A 22442-nucleotide genomic window follows, 5' to 3' on the forward strand; every position below is an offset into this window, starting at 1 on the left:
GTTAATTTAAGTTATTAAGTAATAAGTATTAAGTGATAAAATATGAATTAATATATTTTTGATAATATTTTATTATGATTATACAAATATAGATATTTATACTAATTTTTATGGAAAAAAATCATATTAAATAAAACTGCATTTAAATGTGAGTTATAGATTTGAAAAAAAACAAGAAATTTGTTTTATGGATAAATAAAACACAAAAAAGTGTAAAAGTGGAGCGTGGTAGACACGTGCTATGAGGTGGCGTGAAAAACAAAGCGTCTCCCTCTTCACTTGGGTTGGCCAGCTATTTGAAACCCAAAAAGAGGAAAAAAAAGAAAAACAATCTGAAATACACAGAACACAGATTTGATCCAACTCAGTTTGGGAGGGAAATGTTTTGTAGAGAGAGAAAGTGAAGGAAACTGGAGAGAGAAAGAGTTGGAACTTGGAAGCAAAAATGGAAGGGACGAGTGTTTGAGAGAGACGTTTTTGCAAACATGTTAGAAATCCTTTGCATATAAAGAGAGGAAAAAGGAGGCGCATACTATTCGCTTGGAAAACTCGTATTCTAGAGAGAAAAAGTTTAGAGTGAGGGAAAATGTTTGCAGAAGAGGATGGACTCAGGGGAGACCCAAGACTCCAAGCCATTTCTGAAGCCCTTAGAATCGTTCCTCACTTCCCAAAACCAGGTGTTTTTTCTTTTCTTTTCTTTTTTTTCGAAGATTGTTGCTTCAAAGTATTTTTTGCTTTTTGCCTTTTTGTTTTTTTGATTTATGTATATATTGATTTTTGTAGGAATAATGTTTCAAGATATAACAACATTGTTGCTTGATCACAAGGCGTTCAAAGGCACTGTGGAAATCTTTGTTGATCGCTACAGAGACATGGACATCTCTGTTGTCGCTGGTAATATGTCTCTTTCTCACACATTTCTCTCGTTTATGCTCTGGTCCGTTGCTGGGAAAAGGAGTGAAACAGACGAGAGATTTTAAATTCTGAATAATGGGGTTTTATCACTATGGGCACTTTTTTCCTAGTGCTGTTTGGTCGCTGGGAAAAAATGAAAGAAAACCAAAAGAATTTTAAGTTTCGAATGATCGGTTTTAGGATTTGGGCCTTATACTTTTGCCTCCGTTGGATTGCTCATAATATGTACGGAGAAGAAATAAAATTCCATTTTGAATAATGGGTTCTCGTTACCTGGACCTTCTTGCTTATCCTCTGTTTTGTTCCCAAGAAAATGCATGGAAACAAACAATGGGATTAGAATCTTCAACTTGATTATTTTAGCATTGGGGACCCAGGAAATAGAAAACACGAGAGCTATCTGGCTTAATGGAAAGTTTTCACTTCATGGAAAAAGAAAAGAAACAGTTTATGAACGGATGAAATTTGAGATCCTATTGTCTTTTCTTTTCTTATGTTTTTCTCAGCAACCAAATAAAGGGTTATGAGTCAATGTTTCTCCTATAATTCACTAGTTTTCTGGTCCATTTCTTTCATTTTTTTTATTAATTTATTATATTCCCCGCCTTTCCAATTAACAGAGACGATACCCATGTGTTTTGAGAAAGGGTAGAAGTTACTAATTTTAATGTAATTGTAGGACATTGAAGGTCAAACTGAGAGATAGATGATTTTTCCAGAGATGGGCACTTAATTATTAAATTAATTAATTTAATTATATTATAGATTTTATTATTTAATTATATTATAGATTTTATTTAATTAGCCTGAAGAATCTTTGTGGGAATAGGGGAAAGGATAGTAAATTGAGTAATTTCATGAAATGGACAGCAGATAGGAAGGTAAAATGGGGCATTGAATGGCTTTAATTCTGTAGCCAGATTTGAATTTATATTTTACTTTAGAAGCCTAATCACTCTGGGTCGAAATGTGGGGAAGGGGAGTGATTTCACATGGTGGCTTGATTAGTGATGTATATTCGGTTTTGTGCTTTCAGGAGAAGCCAATCCAATGGAAACAGTGGCTGGGAATAATTTCAAATGCATTTCATGAGAGCAATGACTGTCCTATCTAGAAATATGAATAAAAAAATCAGATGCAGCAGACTCTACATCACTAAAATTCTTTATAATTTTTTGTGGTATCTAAATATAGAAACTTTATAATATCAGCACAAGGCAATCCTCCTCGGTGCATCTTATGCTCCCAGTCACAGTTGGGCTTCATATTTGGCCTGTTGCCGGCATAAGATAGCTAGTTCCATTAGTTGCCTATTTATTTCATTATACTGTTTGTTGGGGGCTTTACCCTGTGAACTGATGCGGATGCTGATGCTGATGCTGATTTTTGACACAAGTGCTATTTGTTCAACATCGTTACATCAAAATAAACTAATTCGGACATGGGTGTAGTTGTGTTGTTTTTGGGGTTGTGATACAAATTACATAGAAAATTTTGAGGGGACCAGGATGGTAATTTCTAGATTACAATTCACTGGCTTTGATGCTACTTCTGGCTTGTCTGAATACATTCTTACATTAGCAAATTTATTTTGCAGGAGTTGAAGCTAGAGGATTCCTGTTTGGTCCATCAGTTGCCTTAGCCATTGGTGCAAAATTTGTGCCATTGCGTAAACCTAAAAAGTTGCCAGGTATGCCTGCTTCATGTGGAATTTTTTAATTGAGGTTGCTTCTAAAGTTCATAGTGGGTTATTTATCGAATGATGAACTTAGCAGGTCTTTATTGAAATTGAGCACTTAATACGGGTTTCATTATGCCAAGTAGCTATTGAAATACTTAGAATTATTATTTTCATGTATGGCAATAACTTTCTGGTTCATGGCTTTACAATTTACTGCCAAATAGTTGCCATATTGGGTGTACTAATTGACATGTTACAAAGTTGGAGGGATCGATTTATTAATTAAGGTTCCCTGTGGAATCAAGAACTACAGATGAAGTTGCTTTTACCTTGTCTGCGTCTTTTATATTTAATTAATTGTCGATGAATTAGAACCCCTCATGATGATCCATATTTGATATGATGGCTTTCCTGAGTACCAGCATCTGATTCACATTCAGTTGACTTGTGTCAAATCTATGAGGATGTGAAATGAACTCAGGCCCCAGATATGGTCGCACATGAAATTTAACATGGGTTAAAAGTATTTAAAGAATTATGTCTTTGTATATATATATATATATATATATATTTACTTTTCAAATCAGATCAAATCGTTTTATACTTCAAAAGTTTTTGGCTGACCAAGGAACTTTTCCTTGCATTTCTACAGCCCACATCCATGTGTTTGAATTTGTTATCCTATTCTGTTTTTAAGCTTTTTGTTTGCCAGTATCCCTGTACTGATAAGATATTAGAACTTGAGCTGTAGAAGCTGGTAGACGTACAAGAAGCTTTAAGGTCTTTCTCAACCACCATCTTAAAGAAATTGTTCATAGTACTTTGGCTAAAAACAATTTGTTGTGGTTGGTGAATAAGTGAAGTGAATATAAGCAGACAAAAATGTACTTGATGGACTGGCACCATTTAATATTATAACATCTGCATATTTGTAGAATTTACCTCACATCATAAGCAGAGTCAAGATTGCCAAGGGTAGATGGAACATACGCATAGCCTGTAAATTTGTTTAAAATTGAACTATTTTTTTCCCTTTGCACGCCTTCTGTCTCTCATGTGCTTGCGCTCTCACTCTAACATGCATACTCTTAACTTGTGATTGAATTTGGAATATGTCCATGACACGTATTTACTGCTATTATTTTTTGCTCTTTTATGGGATTTGAATGTTAACTTATATGAAATATGAAATTCTTAATATGTAGGTGAAGTAATTTCTGAAGATTATGAGCTAGAGTATGGAACTGACCGTCTAGAGATGCATGTGGGTGCTGTTCATCCTGGGGAGCGGGCACTGGTAATTGACGATTTTGTAGCAACAGGTGGGACCCTCTCTGCAGCAATAAGACTTTTAAGTAAGTTGAAAGACATTGCTTGTACTCTCTGGACTACTTATTTCAGTCACTCTTTATAATATTTTGTACGTTCTGGAAAATTTTCTGTTTTGGTAGAACGGGTGGGGGCTGAAGTGGTCGAATGTGCATGTGTTGTTGGGTTGCCTGAAGTTGAGGTAATGCTTAAACCATATAATTCATGTGTATTATCTCACTTGTGGATATCATTACTTGGTTCAACCTCTAGTCCTATTATTTATCATTTTCATAAGGTATAAAATCACTATTTATGTGCATACTTTCATTATCTGATTGCCATTCATGAGTAGCAAGTCATTTTATGATACCGTTAGTTTGGTATTATATAGCTTAGCTTGCATAAAATAATTAACAAATGTAGCAGCCATTTTCTTGGGGGTCAAGTTTCCAACAAGGGCAATCCGATGGTTGGGGTTTCCCCATTCAACACCTAGGTCACTGTAGGATCCCAAATGGAACTAGTTTAGGCCAATCCAGTGGCTGATATTACTTCAACAGCCAAACCGGTTTAAAGGCATTGGATGAAGTGACAGTTCTTACCATTTATTTCTTGAGAGCTAGGGTAAGGAACCAAAAAAGTCCAATCTGTGGTCCGGCTAGCTCAAGAACTGGAAAAAACAAAAAAAAAATGCCACAAATAGCAGTCCTTTAAGAAGGGCTTGATAGCCATAAACCCAAAAAAGGCCCCCAACTTTGGCGTGGAAGGTACTTGTTTCACAAAAGGGTTTTTCTACAGGGGAGGGAAGCTTCTTTATAGGAAAGAGTTTGCCTGAAAGGTCTTTTTGCATGGTTGCATATGGAAGAAATAGTATATAAAAAAAATAAAAATAAAAAGGAATGCATTTGATGGAGGAGAGAGTTTCTCCTAATGAAGGAATTGCTCTAAAAAGAAAAGAGAAGCCCAACATGCAACAGTTGAAGTGGGGATGGAAGGCCTCTCTTATAAAGGAGAACTTCCACAAAACTTTTGACACAAGGAGAAAGATGAGTTGTGTGGAGGGAAGAGAGAAACCTCTGCTTATGCAAACCCTTGGTGGTGAAATGATGTTAATGGAGAAGGGAATCTCAATCTTGATGTAGTGAACCTGTCATATTTAATGGAATGTAACTTTATTTTTTCATTATTTGCTTCTTTCCTTTAATATCTCTCTTAAACAAAGGTGTCCCTCCCTTCAAAGAGAGGATTACATCAACAATCTGATTATAATCAGCCACAAGTACTTAATCGCTTTCACTACGAACAAAATCTGTGAATATCAAATATTAAGGATGCAAACTATCTACTTTCCATTCATGCTTGCGATTTATATTCTAATTACTGTCTTATGCTATGAAATAATTGAGAGAAATTGCTCTATTTTATACAAATGATTAATGTGTAACTGGCAAACCAGTCTTTAATAGAACTGAAGTTATGCTATTGGCTTGTTGGAACATACAAAATTTGTTAACTTCAATTTGTCTGTTAAGGGTTAAGTTTGGCTGATTCACTTGGCTTGGTGAGAAACCTACGATTGAACTTCTTCAAGTAAATAGAAATTCTACTGCCTGTTGGTTTTAGCACTTCTGGTTGCATGAGTAATCTAAAACCTCATGGATTATTTCTCAGGGACCAGCTAAATATTTTCCCTTTAGTTTAGCTTTTTGTGCTCTGTATTGTTTCAGAGTGCTTGCTATTGCAGTTGTGTATTACTACCATATTTTTTCCCCTGAAAAATTACTGGAATTCAAATTTGTACGAGTTTTTTCGGATGATTGCTCTCTTCCAGGGTCAAAGCAGGCTAAATGGAACGCCTCTCTATATTCTTGTGGGGCCACAGCTACGAGAGCGTCCTTGTTAAGGTACAGTACCATGGCCTGCTTGGCCACATCTTCATGCACATTGGAATTACTTTTCTATGCCTAAGACAAAAGGTAGGACTAGTATGTGGTTAGCTATTCTCTTAGAAGGCTAAACAAGCTTTCGCAAGCCAATTTGTTCTTTGTCAGATGTATTTCATCCAGAATATTGAGTGTCAAGATGGAAGATTTACTACTGAAAAAAAAAAAAAAAACCTGTACTAGGCATATACAAAATTAGAAGTAAATGCATTTGTGAAAAATTAGCTGAGGACCCAATGAGGCAGAGAGACTGGTATGACGTGTAGATGGTTTCGTTACATGCAACAGAGATAAACGCACAGTTTAGAGCAATGTGATTCAAGTTGAAAGCAGTGGGTTAAGGTAGTGAGGAAAGACTTGTTTGCCTCAGACCTAAAAGATATAACCGAGTTAAGAAAAATAATTTGTGTAGCCTATCTCTCTAATTACCAATAGGACATTAGAGTTGTTACTATTCTTGGGTTGCTAAAGTTGCCTCGGTTCATTCAAGGTGCTAATCAAAATGATGGTTAAATTAAAGAATATATATAACATAATGATTAAATATGATGATTTCCAAGCTAATGAGTGTTGTATGCTTATATCATGCTCTATCCATCATCTTTTCCCTACCATAACGGTGTTTTATTTTATTGGTTTTTTGCTGGTACTGGCAGATGTTTGTGGGTGGTGGGAGTATGCTTGAGCTGATCACATGGGGGCAGAAGATGACGCTTGGGCAATTTCTTTTGTTATTTGTTTCTCTACCAAATTCAAAGTGTTAAGCACACGAGGGTAACATGGAGATGTTTATATCCTCTGTAGTCTGTTATGTAAAAGAGTCTGAACAGAGCATATGATTGAAGAAATGCTGTTTCCAGATATCAATAATAAATTTGTGTTATCCAACTTATAAGGTCATTGTCAGCAAGTTCAAGATTCACCATACACACATTCTGGCTCAAACGCCACCAATCAAAGTAGTGGGTTGGCTCAAAATAGGAAAGACCCAAGCAGGAAAACATGTGCTCATCACCTAACACCCTGGCCCAAAAGTTTGGCAGACCGTGTCTAGCGCCTTGATTGAGATGCGGCTTCGCCAACAAAATTAGTATGGTGTTTAAAGCCTTTTAAACTCTCAGGGGCCAACTCAGAATCACAACTTTCCTTGAAATGCTTACTGAACCCTTCGCTCGGACCCCTGTAGTGAATATGAGATGATGGAAAATCACACCTTTACACGCATTTTTCATCACAAGATTATTTTATTTCAGATCAATCAAATAGTTACCGTGCCGAAATGTACTTTTCCTATATTTTTCAGTGGTATTGAAAGGGTACAACCAATTAGGTGGTTGGTGGTATACACTTTCAGGTTTCTTTCGTTTTATTTGCTCTAAGTTTCATTTGTTTATACCTTTATAATCTCATTTGTTTATAGTCTCGTCTAATAACCTAAGTTGGCTGGAATTTGGTAGGACCAATTCATACTAATGGTATTTTATTTTTTTTTAATTTTTTGAATATTTTACATATATTTTAATGCATAGTTGAGACAATTGGGGCTATGCATGAGAGTGAGAGATATATTCTTTTTAACACGAACCCATCCCTACCCAAGCAAGCAAAGCTGTCAAAATTGATCTCAGTAGTTCTCGAGAAAAGCCCGAAATGTTTGATCAATATGCTCTTGGACCTCAAGCCATGAACAAATTGTATCCTATAAAGTTATTCCAGCCTAATTACAATACATGCCCTGCTGCAGACATGCCCCGTAATTCATTTAACAGTTGTGTTCTGATGTTTTCCTATCATTTCTTTTTTCCTCCTTATTCAAGTAAAAGAAAAGGACAGTACAATGTTGCTTTCAATAGTATCTGCTTTGGGACTCTCGTGTATGAAATCACAAAATTACATGTGAAACTACTGAGACTTCAGAGAGACCAACCATCTAAAACGGTGGATGATTGATTTCCCGGAAGAGTTGGGGGAGGGTTTTAAGGTAAAATTTACACTATCATCCCCCTTTCATGTTTCTGAGAGATTGTGTGGTGCAGTTTTGCCTTATGAATCCTCATGGTTGTTTTCAGACGTAATGTCCATTTTGAGAGACCTCCGGATAACCGAATTGACCTGTTTTCTCAATCTAGCATTTTCCAAGAAGATATCCTTCAGCACCTTCCTCAACTCATCATCAATCCTTGATACATCATTGTTGCTGTTGTCATTTTTATCAATGCCAGAGACAACATACTCATTGTCTTGAGCTAAGAGTGGTGCCTGATCAATTTTTTGGACAAAAAATAATAATAATAATAATGAAGTTATGGCAAGAAAAGAAATTAGGAAAATAAAAATGCAGCAAGGGATACATAGTCTAATCAAGAAACAAAGGTAATCTAGTAGCAATAGTTAGGAAAAGGGATAGGTATGCAAAACAGAGTAGTAATAGTCTAATCAAGAAACAACAAAGATAATCATGTAGTGGTAATTAGGAAAAGAAATATGAAAAAAGAGATCATAGTCTAATCTAAGAAACAAAGATAATTATGTAGAATATTTAAGCAAATTCAGCAAACAGATAATTTAATGGTTTGAATATAATGAGGTACCACCAATGTTAACATCTAAAACAAAAACTAGCCCCCAAGATTCTAACTAGCCTGAAAATGGATAAATGAGAAGATGCGCTAAAAGAACATAAAAATATTGGGGAGAGGATATGAAGAGTACCTCTGCAAGGAGGCGGCCAATTTGGTTGTCAGATGTTGTCAAGAGATCTAAGGCATCTGATAATGGGGAAGAATTCATAGCAAAGTTATCTCCATCTTCTGCGGGGAAATTAAGGCTGCATTCTCGAAGTTGATTGTGAAGAATTTCACATTCATACAACAATTTTCTCCTAGCAGTGTTTTCCAGCTCACTTCTTTCTCTTTCCTGTTGAAGGAGTTTCTGGAAACATACCCATATTTAAGCAACATAAGATCTTTTGCTGTATTCAATTTTAAAGAAGCAAAGTAAATCAATCTATTGATAAGGAGTAGAAGAAAAAATGGGAGAGTAAGTCATTTCCCTTCTATATTTGACAATTGAGCGAAGGGATGCAATCACAAAGCCCACAGACCAGGAAAGGAAGAGATTAGTCCCAAAAATAATGACTCGAAAAGAATCAGAAACAATTGGTTAATAATTTCAATGGTGTCAACTTATTCTAATTTATCTAAATTGGTAATGTGGCTCCAAATGGTGAAAATGATACTTGCCATCAATAGTGAAAAAAGACACTTGTAATCATGTAACATATGCTTTTAGGGAATAACAACCAACCTCTGCTTCTGATTTTTCCTTTAGAGATCGACTCAGCTCCTGCTTCATTTGTGTTTGAGAACTTCTGAGAGATTTAACCTCTTTAACAAGAACCTTAATATCTGATTTTGATTTCATTTCCAGTTTTTCATGTTGCTTCAGCAAGTTTTCAAGCTGCTTTTTAGTAGCATCCAACTCCTCCAGCAGCATGTCTTTCTCCTGATTGGAAGATACTTTTGTTGACTCTGGATACAACTTGTCATCCTGGAATGGCCTCACATGTTATTCAGGGAACCATTATAATAACTAATGAGGAAATATGATCTTAAGGTGGGCATGACAAGTAAAATGATATATAACCTGTTCACACTTCGACTTCAACTTCAACTCCATTTCAAAGGTCTTTCTCCGGAGTTCCTCCATATCCCACTGCATTTGAGTGACTCTTTCTCTTTCAATTAAAATAGATTGCTGCAGGTTTTCTTTACTTTTTTGTTTCGTAGTTTCAAGTTCCACTTCCAAATCCTTGACCTGAGATGATACAATTAGCTAGATCTAGTCTATAATATCCATATATAGTATTAAGGTTTTTACAGAATCTGTCAGCAGAAGATTGTAACGATAAAGAATCTGTCCACGTATGGACATCAGAGAGAAGTCATTCAGTACTGGGTTTGTATGATTCATGGTCACAATTAATGCACCCTTATCTTATCGAATAAAAAACAATGTTTCAAAAATTTACTTGAATAAGCATACATCCATCATTCAATTAAGCAGGCAATGCCAAGAGCTGGAATTTAAAAGCAAGTGATGAACTCTTCAAACTTGCCCAAACCACAGACATAAGACATGCTAAACAGTACTTAATATGCACCAAATATGTAAAATGGAAAACAATGAAGAACCATATACACAAGGAAACTACAGATGAGACTGGAAAGAAGAGATAGAAAAAGGTAAGAAGAGGGAAGTCAGGATACCAATGGAATGGATCTATTTATTGCCATATCCAAGTCCTGCTTGTATAAAATTTTCATGGTGGCTTGTCTCTATTACATTTTATTCATCTCCTATATCATGTTCATGCAATGAAGGATGTGATCCATCTCCATGGTTCCTCAGTTACACTCAACCAACCACCATCAACCACTTTACACTCAGAACTATGAGAAAGAAATAAGCACATGGATAGGACTAAGGTGAATTGAAAACTAATACCCAATAAAGTTTCCAAAACAACTATTGAAGATACATTACCTCATTTATTCAGATATAAGGAAAACCAAGAAAGAAATCAATTGGCAACCTTCAGCTCTAGGAAATGAGACGATATTTTTCTATTAACTTATAGCTTGAGATCTAAATTAGAGTGTACTTACCAAGAGTGATATGTCGAACACTAGGAATTTTATCTCTCTTATTTATTTTGAGAGAAGCAAACACGTGGAACGACAAGACTAGAATCACAAGTAACTCTTTTTAAGAACAAAATTAAGGAAAGCAGATGGAAAAGATTTGGGCACATTGGAAGCAAACCAATGGCACAAATAAGTAATAATGAGTAAGTGAACAGAACAGGGGGGAGTTTGAAGAGACTGTCAGTATCATAGCTTCATAACTCATTGGAGTTGGAATGATATATGATCTATGTCAGCAGCCATGACTTCTTTAGAAAGGAAATTGTTGCTGAAGAATTCAAAACACAAGCACGTCATGGTTCCATACGTGACCATTTCATTTGAACAAAAGTCCCAAAGCATATTGTTTCGGTTTATTGATTTATTTATTTATTTATGTTTTATTTTTTTTACAATGTGGTTGTTGAATATAATGTATTTATAGTGTATAACCTTTCCTTGTTAATATAGGACACATGTATGGTAGTTAGGACTCCTAGCCTTGTATATATATATATATATATATATATATATATCTCAATTGTAAGTAGATTTTTTACATTAATGAGAATTAAGGTCTTTCTTCTTTCTCTCTCTCTCAACATGGTATTAGAGCCAAGGAAGAAAATCTAATTCTTTCCTATTTCCCGTGTCATCAACTCCGGGAAACCTTCCGGTGACCGTGTTTCATTCCGGTCACCTTCCCCATCTCCCAATACTTTCCGGTCAGTCGGATCGTCGACAGAAACCACTCACCGCCGGCGAACTTTCTGGCAACGTATTTTTCCGACACCGACCATACCAGAAGGAGCGCCTGGAGGAGATCTCCAACTTTTGTGAAGGCACCGGTACCAAAAGAGCATCCACGCGCCGGCCACGCGCAATTTTCCGGCCGGCGGCTCCATCTCACGCGCCGGCGCGTGAGGGCGCGTGAGGACTTTTCCGGCGACGCGCCTCCTCCTCCAGCTTCGCCTGACGCCGACCAACCTCCCTACCTCCCTGGTTCTCCCATCCGAGCCCTGCACGTACCTCTTTTGGGGATTTTTGTCTTCGTCGGCCCTCCAAACAGTCTTTCCGGCGAAGCTCCGACTACTTTTTCTCCACTCCAATCCCTGCACGTGCCTTGGGAAGTGTTCTTCTACCTTTCTGGTGGTACCACGCCGCGATTTGAGGCCGTCTCCCTTTTTCGGTGGTGCCACGCCACAATCTGAAGCCGTATTAGGGCTGCCTTCGATCCAAACATACTTCATTCTCCAGATAAGTAAATATGACTACTAAAAATTCCATTTTTTCCGCTGTTATATCTGGATCTCCTATGATTACTTCGGAGAAATTGGATGGCAGTGACAATTATCTTTCCTGGTCTGCCTCTGTTGAACTTTGGTTTATGGGTCAAGGATATGAGGATCACTTGATTACACAGGAGGCAGATATCCCTGAGGTTGACCGCGTACAGTGGAGGAAGATAGATGCACAGTTATGTAGTGTATTATGGCAATCGGTTGATCCCAAGATTCTTCTTCATCTTCGGGCCTACAAAACTTGTTTTAAATTTTGGACTCAGGCCAAAGGATTATATACGAATGATATCCAGCGTCTTTATAAGGTGGCTTCTGCTATTGTCCATCTCAGCCAACAGGACTTGGATCTATCTACTTATATTGGCCAGATTGCCTCTCTTAAGGAGGAGTTCTTGACTGTGATGCCTCTTACTCCTGATGTTGGAGCTCAACAAACACAGCTTGACAAGTTCTTCATGGTTCTTACTCTTCTTATTGGCCTCCGTCCGGATCTTGAGCCTGTCCGCGATCAGATTCTTGGTAGTTCATCAGTTCCGTCCTTGGATGATGTGTTTGCTCGCCTCCTCCGTATCTCTCCACTCAGACTTTGCCATTTGATAGCACTTCAGATTCTTCTGTGTTAGTTTCTCAAACTAGCTCTCGAGGAGGCCGCAGTGGTTCTCGAGGTAGAAGTCAACGTCCTCATTGCACTTATTGCAATAAACTTGGCCACACTCGCGATCGTTGCTATCAGTTACATGGACGACCTCCTCGCACTGCCCATGTGGCCCAGTCCTCTGATTCTCCGCTGCCTCAGCCCCCGAGCTCTTCCGCATCTCAGGCTTCTGTTGCCTCTATTGCCCAGCCTGGTAATGCCTCTGCCTGCCTTACCCACACATCTTCTCTTGGACCCTGGATTCTAGATTCTGGAGCTTCTGATCACTTATCTGGTAATAAGGATCTTTTCTCCTCTATTACTACTACCTCTGCTTTACCTACTGTTACCTTAACTAATGGTTCTCAAACTGTTGCTAAAGGTATTGGTTTGGCCCTTCCTCTACCTTCTCTACCTCTCACTTCTGTCCTTTATACTCCTGAATGTCCTTTTAATCTTATTTCCATCAGCAAAATCACTCGTACTCTTAATTGCTCTATTACCTTTTCTGATAAATTTGTGACCTTGCAGGACCGGAGTACGGGGAAGACGATTGGCATAGGACGTGAGTCTCAAGGCCTCTATCACCTCACCTCGGATTCATCTCCTGCAGTTTGCATTTCCACTGATGCTCCTCTCCTCATTCACAATCGTCTGGGCCACCCTAGTCTCTCCAAGTTCCAGAAGATGGTCCCTCGTTTTTCCACTTTATCGTCGCTTCCGTGTGAGTCATGTCAGCTTGGGAAACATACTCGTGTCTCGTTCCCAAAGCGTTTGAATAATCAGGCAAAGTCTCCTTTTGAGCTTGTCCACACTGATGTTTGGGGTCCTTGTCGGACTACGTCTACTTTAGGATTTCAGTATTTTGTCACTTTCATTGATGACTATTCTCGATGTACTTGGTTATTTTTAATGAAAAATCGAGCTGAGTTATTCTCTATTTTCCAGAAATTTTATGCTGAAATCCAAACCCAGTTCAATATATCTATTCGTGTGTTACGCAGTGACAATGCCAGGGAATATTTTTCAACCCCATTTACTTCGTTTATGTCTCATAATGGGATTCTTCATCAGTCTTCTTGTGCTCATACTCCTCAACAAAATGGGGTAGCTGAACGCAAGAATCGACATCTTGTTGAGACAGCTCGTACTCTCCTCCTCCATAGTAATGTTCCTTTTCGTTTTTGGGGGACGCTGTTCTTACCGCTTGTTATTTGATTAATCGTATGCCCTCCTCTGTCTTACATGATCAAATTCCTCACTCCCTTCTCTTCCCTGACCAACCACTTTATTTCCTTCCTCCTCGTGTCTTTGGTTGTACTTGCTTTGTTCATATTCTCACTCCTGGATAGGACAAGCTTTCCGCCAAAGCCATGAAGTGTCTCTTCTTGGGATACTCCAGACTTCAGAAGGGTTATCGTTGTTATTCTCTTGAGACTCATCGATACTTTATCTCCACTGATGTCACCTTCTTTGAGGACTCACCATTCTTTTCCACCACTTCTGAGTCTCTTCCTGTTTCTGAAGTCTTGCCTATTCTCATTGTCTCCCCACCTGATGCTATGCCTCTTCGACCACTTCAGGTTTATCATCGTCGCCCTCGTGTTGTTGCTCCTCTCCCTTTTGCTGAGGCACCTGCTGACTCACTTCCTATCCCTTCAGCTTCACCTACCCCGGCTCTGCCTTCTCCTAATGACTTACCCATTGCTGTTCGGAAAGGTACTCGCTCTACTCGTAATCCTCATCCTATTTACAATTTTTTGAGTTATCATCGATTATCTTCACCCTATTCTGCTTTTGTTTCTGCTATATCCTCTGTTTCTCTTCCAAAGAGCACCCATGAAGCTCTTTCCCATCCAGGCTGGCGATAGGCAATGGTGGATGAAATGGCTGCTCTGCACTCTAATGACACTTGGGATCTTATTGTTTTACCCTCTGGTAAATCTACCGTTGGCTGTCGTTGGGTCTACGCAGTTAAGGTTGGTCCTGATGGTCAGGTTGATCGCCTTAAGGCCCGCTTAGTTGCTAAAGGCTATACTCAGGTTTATGGTTCTGATTATGGTGACACATTCTCTCCTGTTGCCAAGATTGCTTCTGTCCATCTGCTTCTCTCCATGGCTGCCATGTGTTCTTGGCCTCTTTATCAATTGGATATTAAAAATGCCTTCCTTCATGGTGATCTTACCGAGGAAATTTATATGGAGCAACCTCCTGGTTTTGTTGCTCAAGGGGAGTCTGGTTTAGTATGCAGGTTACGCCGTTCTCTATATGGCTTGAAATAATCTCCTCGAGCATGGTTTGGCCGTTTCAGTTCTGTTGTTCAAGAGTTTGGCATGCTTCGCAGTACAACAGACCATTCAGTTTTCTATCATCATAACTCTTTGGGGCAGTGTATTTATCTGGTTGTTTATGTGGACGACATCGTCATTACAGGCAGTGATCAGGATGGTATTCAGAAATTAAAGCAACACCTTTTTACCGACTTTCAGACCAAAGACTTGGGGAAACTCAAGTATTTCTTGGGAATTGAGATAGCTCAATCCAGTTCTGCTGTGGTCCTTTCCCAAAGGAAGTATGCTTTAGACATCCTGGAAGAAACCGGTATGTTAGACTGTAAACCGGTAGACACACCTATGGATCCGAATGTCAAACTTGTACCAGGACAGGGGGAGCCTTTAGGAGACCCCGGGAGATATCGACGGCTCGTAGGTAAATTGAACTATCTCACCATTACTCGTCCAGACATTTCTTTTCCTGTGAGTGTTGTTAGTCAATTCCTACAGTCACCATGTGATAGCCATTGGGATACTGTAATCCGCATTCTTCGATATATCAAAAGTACACTAGGTCAAGGTGTGTTGTACGAGAACAGAGGTCATACTCAGGTTGTTGGTTACACAGATGCAGATTGGGCTGGCTCACCCACAGATAGACGTTCCACTTCAGGGTACTGTGTTTTTATTGGAGGTAATCTAATATCTTGGAAAAGTAAGAAACAAGATGTAGTGGCCAGATCTAGCGCTGAAGCCGAGTATCGAGCTATGGCTTTGGCAACATGTGAACTCATATGGTTGAGACATCTTCTTCAAGAGTTGAGATTTGGAAATGATGAACAGATGAAACTCATATGTGATAACCAGGCCGCATTACATATTGCATCCAATCCAGTCTTTCATGAAAGGACCAAACATATTGAAGTTGACTGTCATTTCATTAGAGAGAAGATCGCATTAGGATGTGTTGCTACAAGTTTTGTTAATTCAAATGATCAACTAGCTGACATCTTCACTAAATCTCTCAGAGGTCCTAGGATTAAATATATTTGTAACAAGCTTGGTGCATATGACGTATATGCTCCAACTTGAGGGGGAGTGTTGAATATAATGTATTTATAGTGTATAACCTTTCCTTGTTAATATAGGACACATGTATGGTAGTTAGGACTCCTAACCTTGTATATATATATATATATATCTCAATTGTAAGTAGATTTTTTACATTAATGAGAATTAAGGTCTTTCTTCTTTCTCTCTCTCTCAACAGTGGTGAATAAAGAAATTTACCTCAATTTAGACCAAAGAGCATCCGCCTTTTACAGCACCATAAAAAGGGTCCTCAATAATAGCAATCCATTTATAATTTTAATTCAACTAGAGCATTATCATAAGTTAACTATCATGGATAGGCAGGGTTCTAGTGGACATGATGTTCTTTTGCCATTCATAATAAATCAGTGCTACCAATAGTTGACTGGGAAATCATAATTTAATCAACTTTGACATACCTTTGTTGTAAGGTAACCTTTCACAGCTACCTCTTGGTGCAATCTTGCTATAAGATCCTCCATGTCTGTTTTCGCTGTGACCAGCCTTTGCTGCATGGTCATAAGAATCCTGTTCATTTTATGACGTTGATCTAAAGGAAGAACTATTTGTGTATCACCCGAGAAATGCAGTTCTATGTTGTTGAGAATTTCCGTGGTTCTCGAAACTTCAACACCTCCCGGAAGGTCAAGGGAGCCATCACCTATTGAATTTATAATTCCAGAATTTGACATTTCACTTCCCCTTAAAGAACTTGTGTCACTTCCAACACTCCCGGCTGAGAGCTTTCGACCATGACTAATTACCTTACCATCATCTGCCTCAGGCAAGAAATCCATTCTGTCCCCAGCAAGAAATTCAGCTTTAGAAGCATTTCCATTCTCTGTATCCTTCCCTATAAGACTGTTAACCTGTCTGCCATGAGTTTTATGCCTAGGAAAACCTTCCAGCTGCTCTAGAATAGTCTGTCCCATAAAAAGTCCCTCATCAATATTGGACATCCCATACTTCACAAGTTTTTCTATTGGACTTGTCAAATCTTCATCCAATATTAGATCATCAAGATCAAGTTCAGAACTATTATCTTTTCCTAGCCTTGGTGTTCCCAGCTCAGATGTCTCATAAGCTGTATCACTACCATAATCTGATGTGATTGATGAACTACCGGCAACCACAGATAGGGATGAATTGGGATGATGCTGAAGTGAAGAAATTGTGCCATTGGCAGAAGGATTCGCTTCTGAAATTTGCTGATTTACATCTTGGAATGCTGAAAAGAGTGGTATATTGAAGTGGAGTGGAATGTCAGACTCTTAATATAATGCCAAAAACAAACCTTGCTAAAGAACAGAGAGAAAGTAAAATAATCAGTATTTTCAATATGTATGAGAAAAAAAACATCAAATATCCTGTAAATGAAATTTTTTAAGGCAACAAAAAGATATTCTAAATTACACTTGATGCAGTGGAAAGACACATACAAGCTCTAGCAGCAGCCTCTAGTTCAAGAAAGGATGCTACTGAAATGCTTCTCGATAAATCAATGTCAGATAGTAGCTTTGCCATCCACTCCTCCAAAGAGCGCCTTCTCTGTAACAAAACTAAGCCTTTTGAGACTATTGAGCATGTTAAAAATACAAAGAAGTTTCAGTTTTTTGATAAGGTTTTTTTTTTTTCTTTTCCCCATAACTAAAACAACTTCATTTCACAAATATGCTCATACTCTGATTAGACCTTAAAATCACATATACACCATTTTTCAAACACACACACACACACAAAAAGCATGGTTACAAGAATATACATTAAGAGAAAAACACGTGCTGCATAAATTCATCTACTATCATAGCTGCTCTAAGAGGCATATTTTTGTTCTTGCGCATATGAAAGAACTCACTGGAATGATTCTCACATTATCTTAAATTGAACCAAACCTTAGGCTAAGTGCACTGAGAACCACTTAGAGGTCAGCCAAGTAAATACAACAATTTCTCTCATTAGGATACTAAGAAACGGTCGTTTCCAATAAAAAATTCATGACTGACCACTCAAAGGATAAAAAGTACACGCTGACACAGTTAAAATTCATATCATTAGTTGATAGTTCTTAATCCATGTGGTACATACACTAAGTAGCATATTTCAAATTTGAATGTGGACCACTCAAATAACTTTTTCCCAATAAAAAACATTTCATTAAGAGTAAAAATAAGCACAACTTTGAACCTTGAGTATATAGTAGTCATGTTGAGCATTAAGTAATGGAGCTTAGCTTCATACCAATTAATATTTTTAATCTCGCAAAAGTGTTGATAGTATGATTGTCAAATATTATCCCAAAAGACCAAGGCAATAAACTCATTGGCCAACCAACACAAACTGGAAAAAATAAGAAGTAAATAGCCCACCTGTTCCAATAAGACCCTGTTTTTCATCCGCAAGAGGCCCTTTGGAGGAGCTGGTGGAATATTTTTCTTGGGAAATGCCTTTTTAAGCTGCAAAAGTGATCCAACAACAGAATAATGATGTCTGCAAATGGATTTCTTTTAAATGAGAAAAGCAAAAAGTTGTTTCCTTAAACCAATGCTCAAACAATAATTCACTACATTGTTGATGAATTTCCCACTTGAAATAACAGAGAGGTTCCTAAAGTACCAAAATGGTAAGGAAAGTCAGAATTACATCAGTAAATAACTTCAAGAAGTCATTGAATCTTCTTAATACCCCCCTCATAGTTGTGATCCCTTCTGGTGATTGTACACCAACCTGAACCCTGTAAAACTGTATATCAAGAATGTTAATATAGAAACATGCATCTAGCTATAACTGGTAAAGTATCACCACATATTTTTGCATAGAACAACTGAACTGTCTCTGTCAAGTATATTATTTATATTCTTAAAAAAAGCTGGCAACATTTAAAGAAATTCCAAAGAGAAAGGAAGGAAACAAATAAAGATCATATCTTTTTATGATATAAAAATGCAAACAAGTATAGAATATTTTTATAATCTTAAAAAGGTAGTCAAACTTCACAAGTATTGGGGACATGTATAAGAGGAGCCAATATTGTGGACCTGAAGAGGAAAAGATCTTCTTACTCCAGCTCTTTAATATGAGTCTTTGAGACCCTTCACAACTTTAGTTTCATTGCAAAGCTTATCTCGGGACAATTTTTCTTCATGTGTTGGCATCCTGCTTATGTACTTATCCTTTTGCAGGCATAAACTTAAACCAAATTAGGCAAAAGGCTAGGATTGTGTCTAAGATGCATGATGAATGAATGACAGGAGGAGTTGGTTAATCATTTACTACTTATTAGTTCACACCTGTCAATTGTGCTTCTCTCTCCCAATGGTTGTTTATACATTTCATGTCTGGTTTTTTTTCCTTGTAAATACCGCTTTCAATTCAAAGTGAAGGCCCTGGCTTGGTCATTAGGTGAATTCTTGTTGCACAAAAGAGAGGAGGAAGCTGGAGAAATGCTACAAATTTTTAACCTTAGTTAAATTGTGGGAATGCAGCTCAGAAGCTTATTATTAATGGGGGCAGCAGCATGGATGCCATCCTCCAAGCTAGTGTTGAGAGAGTGAGGGGAGAAAGTGGTGTAGAAGTGAAATTAAATAACAGTAATTCAAATGAGAATATCAATTATGTTTTTTTGTTTTTTGATGGGTAAAAGGAGATTATATTAAAATAAAAATACACACAATGAATACAAAGCAACAAAAGCCAGAAGGGGTGAATATAAAAAAATAAGCAACCGCACCCTACAGGGAACCTAACCAATCCACAAATTCTAATAGAGATATAGAACCATCCCCGATGTACGATCTAACCCAATCCCCAATGCACCCTACGGAAAATATCAATTATGTTATACAATGTTTCAATTAAGTTATACAAGTGCAATAAATCAAGGGATACTGTTCGAAGTTTGTGAAGCTTAATCATGAAAGTAATCGTAATATATGCCAGGGCATAGTGATAGACCTCCAGTGCGTTTCACATACACTAGGTGAGCCAAGAGGGAATGGGGGATGGTGACGTGGAAAATTAATCAGTGAACAACCTTTATTTTTCTCTGTTATACCTTTTATTGTAATTTTGATTGTTTTCTGTTAGTTTGTGCTGAGCTGGATTCAGTTAGACTACACTGGGGACTCTGGACTGAGTTCGTTAGGGATCAGAATAAAAGAAGGAAGGGAGAGAGGGGGAGGGGATTTTCTGGTGAAAAGTTACTGAGCTGGGCTCGTGGGGAGAGTTTGCAGACCTCTCGAATGTCTGCTATTCTATCTTTGTAATTTTTTCTATCTGATCAATGCAATTTCCTAATTGTTGGCTCTCCGTTTCATTGCTAGCAGAATTCTGTAGTGAGTGTGTGGTGTGAATCCTATCACACAGCCAAGAATTCTCTCTTTCCCCAAATCCTATCCACATACTGCTATGGTGAATCATAAACCGAGCAATGCAACATAATGCTCTTGAATCTCATGTAAATATAACACTATGCCACACAACAAAGAACATCGTCAAATTCATCTCATTTGCTTTTGTTCTGACTAGGATGACACTAAAATAACTTAAATTCCACATCCCAAATCTATAACAAACTATTTAGAACCTATATATAGTTTATACATATGTGATCATTCATAACTTGCAAGTGAATTTAATAGAATATTGTGTCAAATCCCAAACATAGCATAAAACAACATCTAACCCTTGGCATAGATAAACACTGGAGAGTCAATCAATTTGAGTACCACTACAGGATCTGAATCTCTTGATTTTGGAAGGACAACCCAGGAAGGAATTATGACACAGTAACTCCACCCTGTGTGATAATCATGTGGCCAAACAGTGTCCCGCCCACTCTGCATGAACAACATAAAATTTTCTGTTAAGAATCAAAATTAAAACTGAAGCACAACTACACTACTTCATAGAAAGCACAGAAACATGAAAATTTAAGCAAATACATCTCAGCCATTCATTAAATCAAATGATAGTAGTTTACCGACTAGCATAGGAAAAATAAACTGGTAGGAGAAAGGAGCAGTGCTCAATCAATGTACATTCAGAAAGAAGTCGGCAGATGAAAAAAAACAACCTGAAGATCTTTTTCCTTTTCTGTAGAATTATAAGATAATTTTAAGCTAAGTCCTAGAAATGGCACTTGATCACAAAGTAAATTTTCTTCCCTCTTCATACATCAAAAACTTTCCATCTTTAGAAAATGGGTAAATTATGATAAAAAAGAGGTAGAATTCATAAAACACATAATGGCGCAAAGCAATTATTGGAGGGAAAAAATTTCTCAGGGAGAAACACTGTGTCATTGCATATAATTGGCAAGGATGGGGGATAAAACTCTGCACCACTGTCTAGAAATAGTCTAGTCGGTCTACACCTGCAATGGCTTCTAATCACCACTTTAAAATTTTCTTGTATTCTTTTGTGTAGTCATTTTGTGTCACCTGGTCATAGCTTAAAATTCTTTTTTTACGGTTTCAACTCGTGATAATCTTCAATTTGCCAGATTGGCTATGCATTCATGTTTTGAAAATCACCAACGGCTTCTAATCAGCACCACCAATTTTTTTCTTGTGATTCTTTTGTCCACTGATTTCATAGCTTAAAATCTTTTATGGTTTCAACATGTTATAATCTTCAAATTATCAGATTGTTCATGCATTTGTGCTTCTGAAATTGCTATTTCGTCTGTCAATCTCCAACGTCCTATCTTAGTAGTTTTCATGCTAATTCTAAGATCTATAAATCCTAAATGTTTTTGTGGTTTTCTACAACAAGTCAACCTGATAAAACCAACACAATCCACTCAAAATCAAACTCAAGTTCATCAGAATTTCAAGTAAATTTCGAATTCAACAAATTTTGAAGCTGAAAAGAAAATGTTACCCATTTCCGCGGAGGAGGACTCCAGTCCATCCCCAATGGCAGTGGCGAAGTCCCATCGTGTCTGTGCTTCGGCGGACTACTCCTCCTCATCATCGCCACCTGATCTCTCTCACTCTCTCTGTAGATTCTCGTTCTCTCTCTAGGATTTGAAGATATGATTCATGAATCGAAGATGATCATTCGATACCTCTCTCAACCTACAATTGACGATGAGAAAGAAACATCACTCCCCCTTTCTCTCTGAGAATTGAGAATGATGGTTTCTTTCTCTCCCTACTTCGTCTTTAACGATTCTATTTGTCCCCCTAGAATCAACTTCCTCTCTCGCTAGAATTGAGGATGGGAAAACAGCATTTGATCTCTAGAATCTCAGTCTTTTTCTATCTCTAGAATTTGGGGAGCTAGGGTTTTGGTGATCGGATCGGAAAAACCAGAACGGAGAGACAAGACAGACAGGTGGCGACCGTACAATTTCACAGGTATACTAGTATTAAATTAAAATTAGAACCAGATAGCATCACAGAAAGGACGAGGGAGAGTGGCGCAGGTTAGAAAGGGAAATGGGGGAGAGGCTAAACGGAGCCGGAGTACCACCTAACCGTCTTTCGCTTTGCAAAGCGGAATCGAAGTAGGCATTACGGCAAGGCAAAAGAGAAAGAGGGCTGAATTTGACTCTTCTTTTGTGTTGATGATGAAGGGTTGCACCCGAGGACCCAATTGGCTCGTG

The 22442-nt window shown here is 37.9% G+C and overlaps 2 protein-coding genes across 4 annotated transcripts; one reads left to right on the forward strand and one right to left on the reverse strand.

The window, feature by feature from the left end:
* Window positions 1-343: 343 nt before the first annotated feature.
* Window positions 344-6742, forward strand: LOC117912581 (adenine phosphoribosyltransferase 5-like). Of its 2 annotated transcripts, XM_034827226.1 has the most exons (7): window positions 344-677; window positions 784-894; window positions 2513-2605; window positions 3802-3951; window positions 4048-4106; window positions 5739-5811; window positions 6507-6593. In XM_034827226.1, the coding sequence occupies exons 1-6, from the start codon at window positions 587-589 to the stop codon at window positions 5808-5810; spliced, it is 576 nt and encodes a 191-aa protein (XP_034683117.1). In that variant the 5' UTR covers window positions 344-586; the 3' UTR covers window position 5811; window positions 6507-6593. The 2 variants fall into 2 exon arrangements, with proteins under 2 accessions (XP_034683117.1, XP_034683116.1); XM_034827225.1 differs by lacking the exon at window positions 5739-5811 and having other exon boundaries at window positions 6507-6742.
* Window positions 6743-7501: 759 nt separating this feature from the next.
* On the reverse strand, window positions 7502-22442 carry LOC117912580 (PX domain-containing protein EREL1). Of its 2 annotated transcripts, XM_034827223.1 has the most exons (10): window positions 21716-22442; window positions 20560-20670; window positions 18476-18574; window positions 18202-18288; window positions 17275-17383; window positions 16255-17063; window positions 9496-9666; window positions 9157-9399; window positions 8563-8781; window positions 7502-8109 (listed from the first exon to the last, which is right to left on the reverse strand). In XM_034827223.1, exons 1-10 carry the CDS (start codon window positions 21806-21808, stop codon window positions 7894-7896), a joined length of 2157 nt encoding a protein of 718 aa, XP_034683114.1. In that variant the 5' UTR covers window positions 21809-22442; the 3' UTR covers window positions 7502-7893. The 2 variants fall into 2 exon arrangements, with proteins under 2 accessions (XP_034683114.1, XP_034683115.1); XM_034827224.1 differs by lacking the exon at window positions 21716-22442 and having other exon boundaries at window positions 20517-20649.

The sequence above is a fragment of the Vitis riparia genome, chromosome 4, assembly GCF_004353265.1.
Source record: "Vitis riparia cultivar Riparia Gloire de Montpellier isolate 1030 chromosome 4, EGFV_Vit.rip_1.0, whole genome shotgun sequence".
Classification (NCBI taxonomy): domain Eukaryota; kingdom Viridiplantae; phylum Streptophyta; class Magnoliopsida; order Vitales; family Vitaceae; genus Vitis; species Vitis riparia.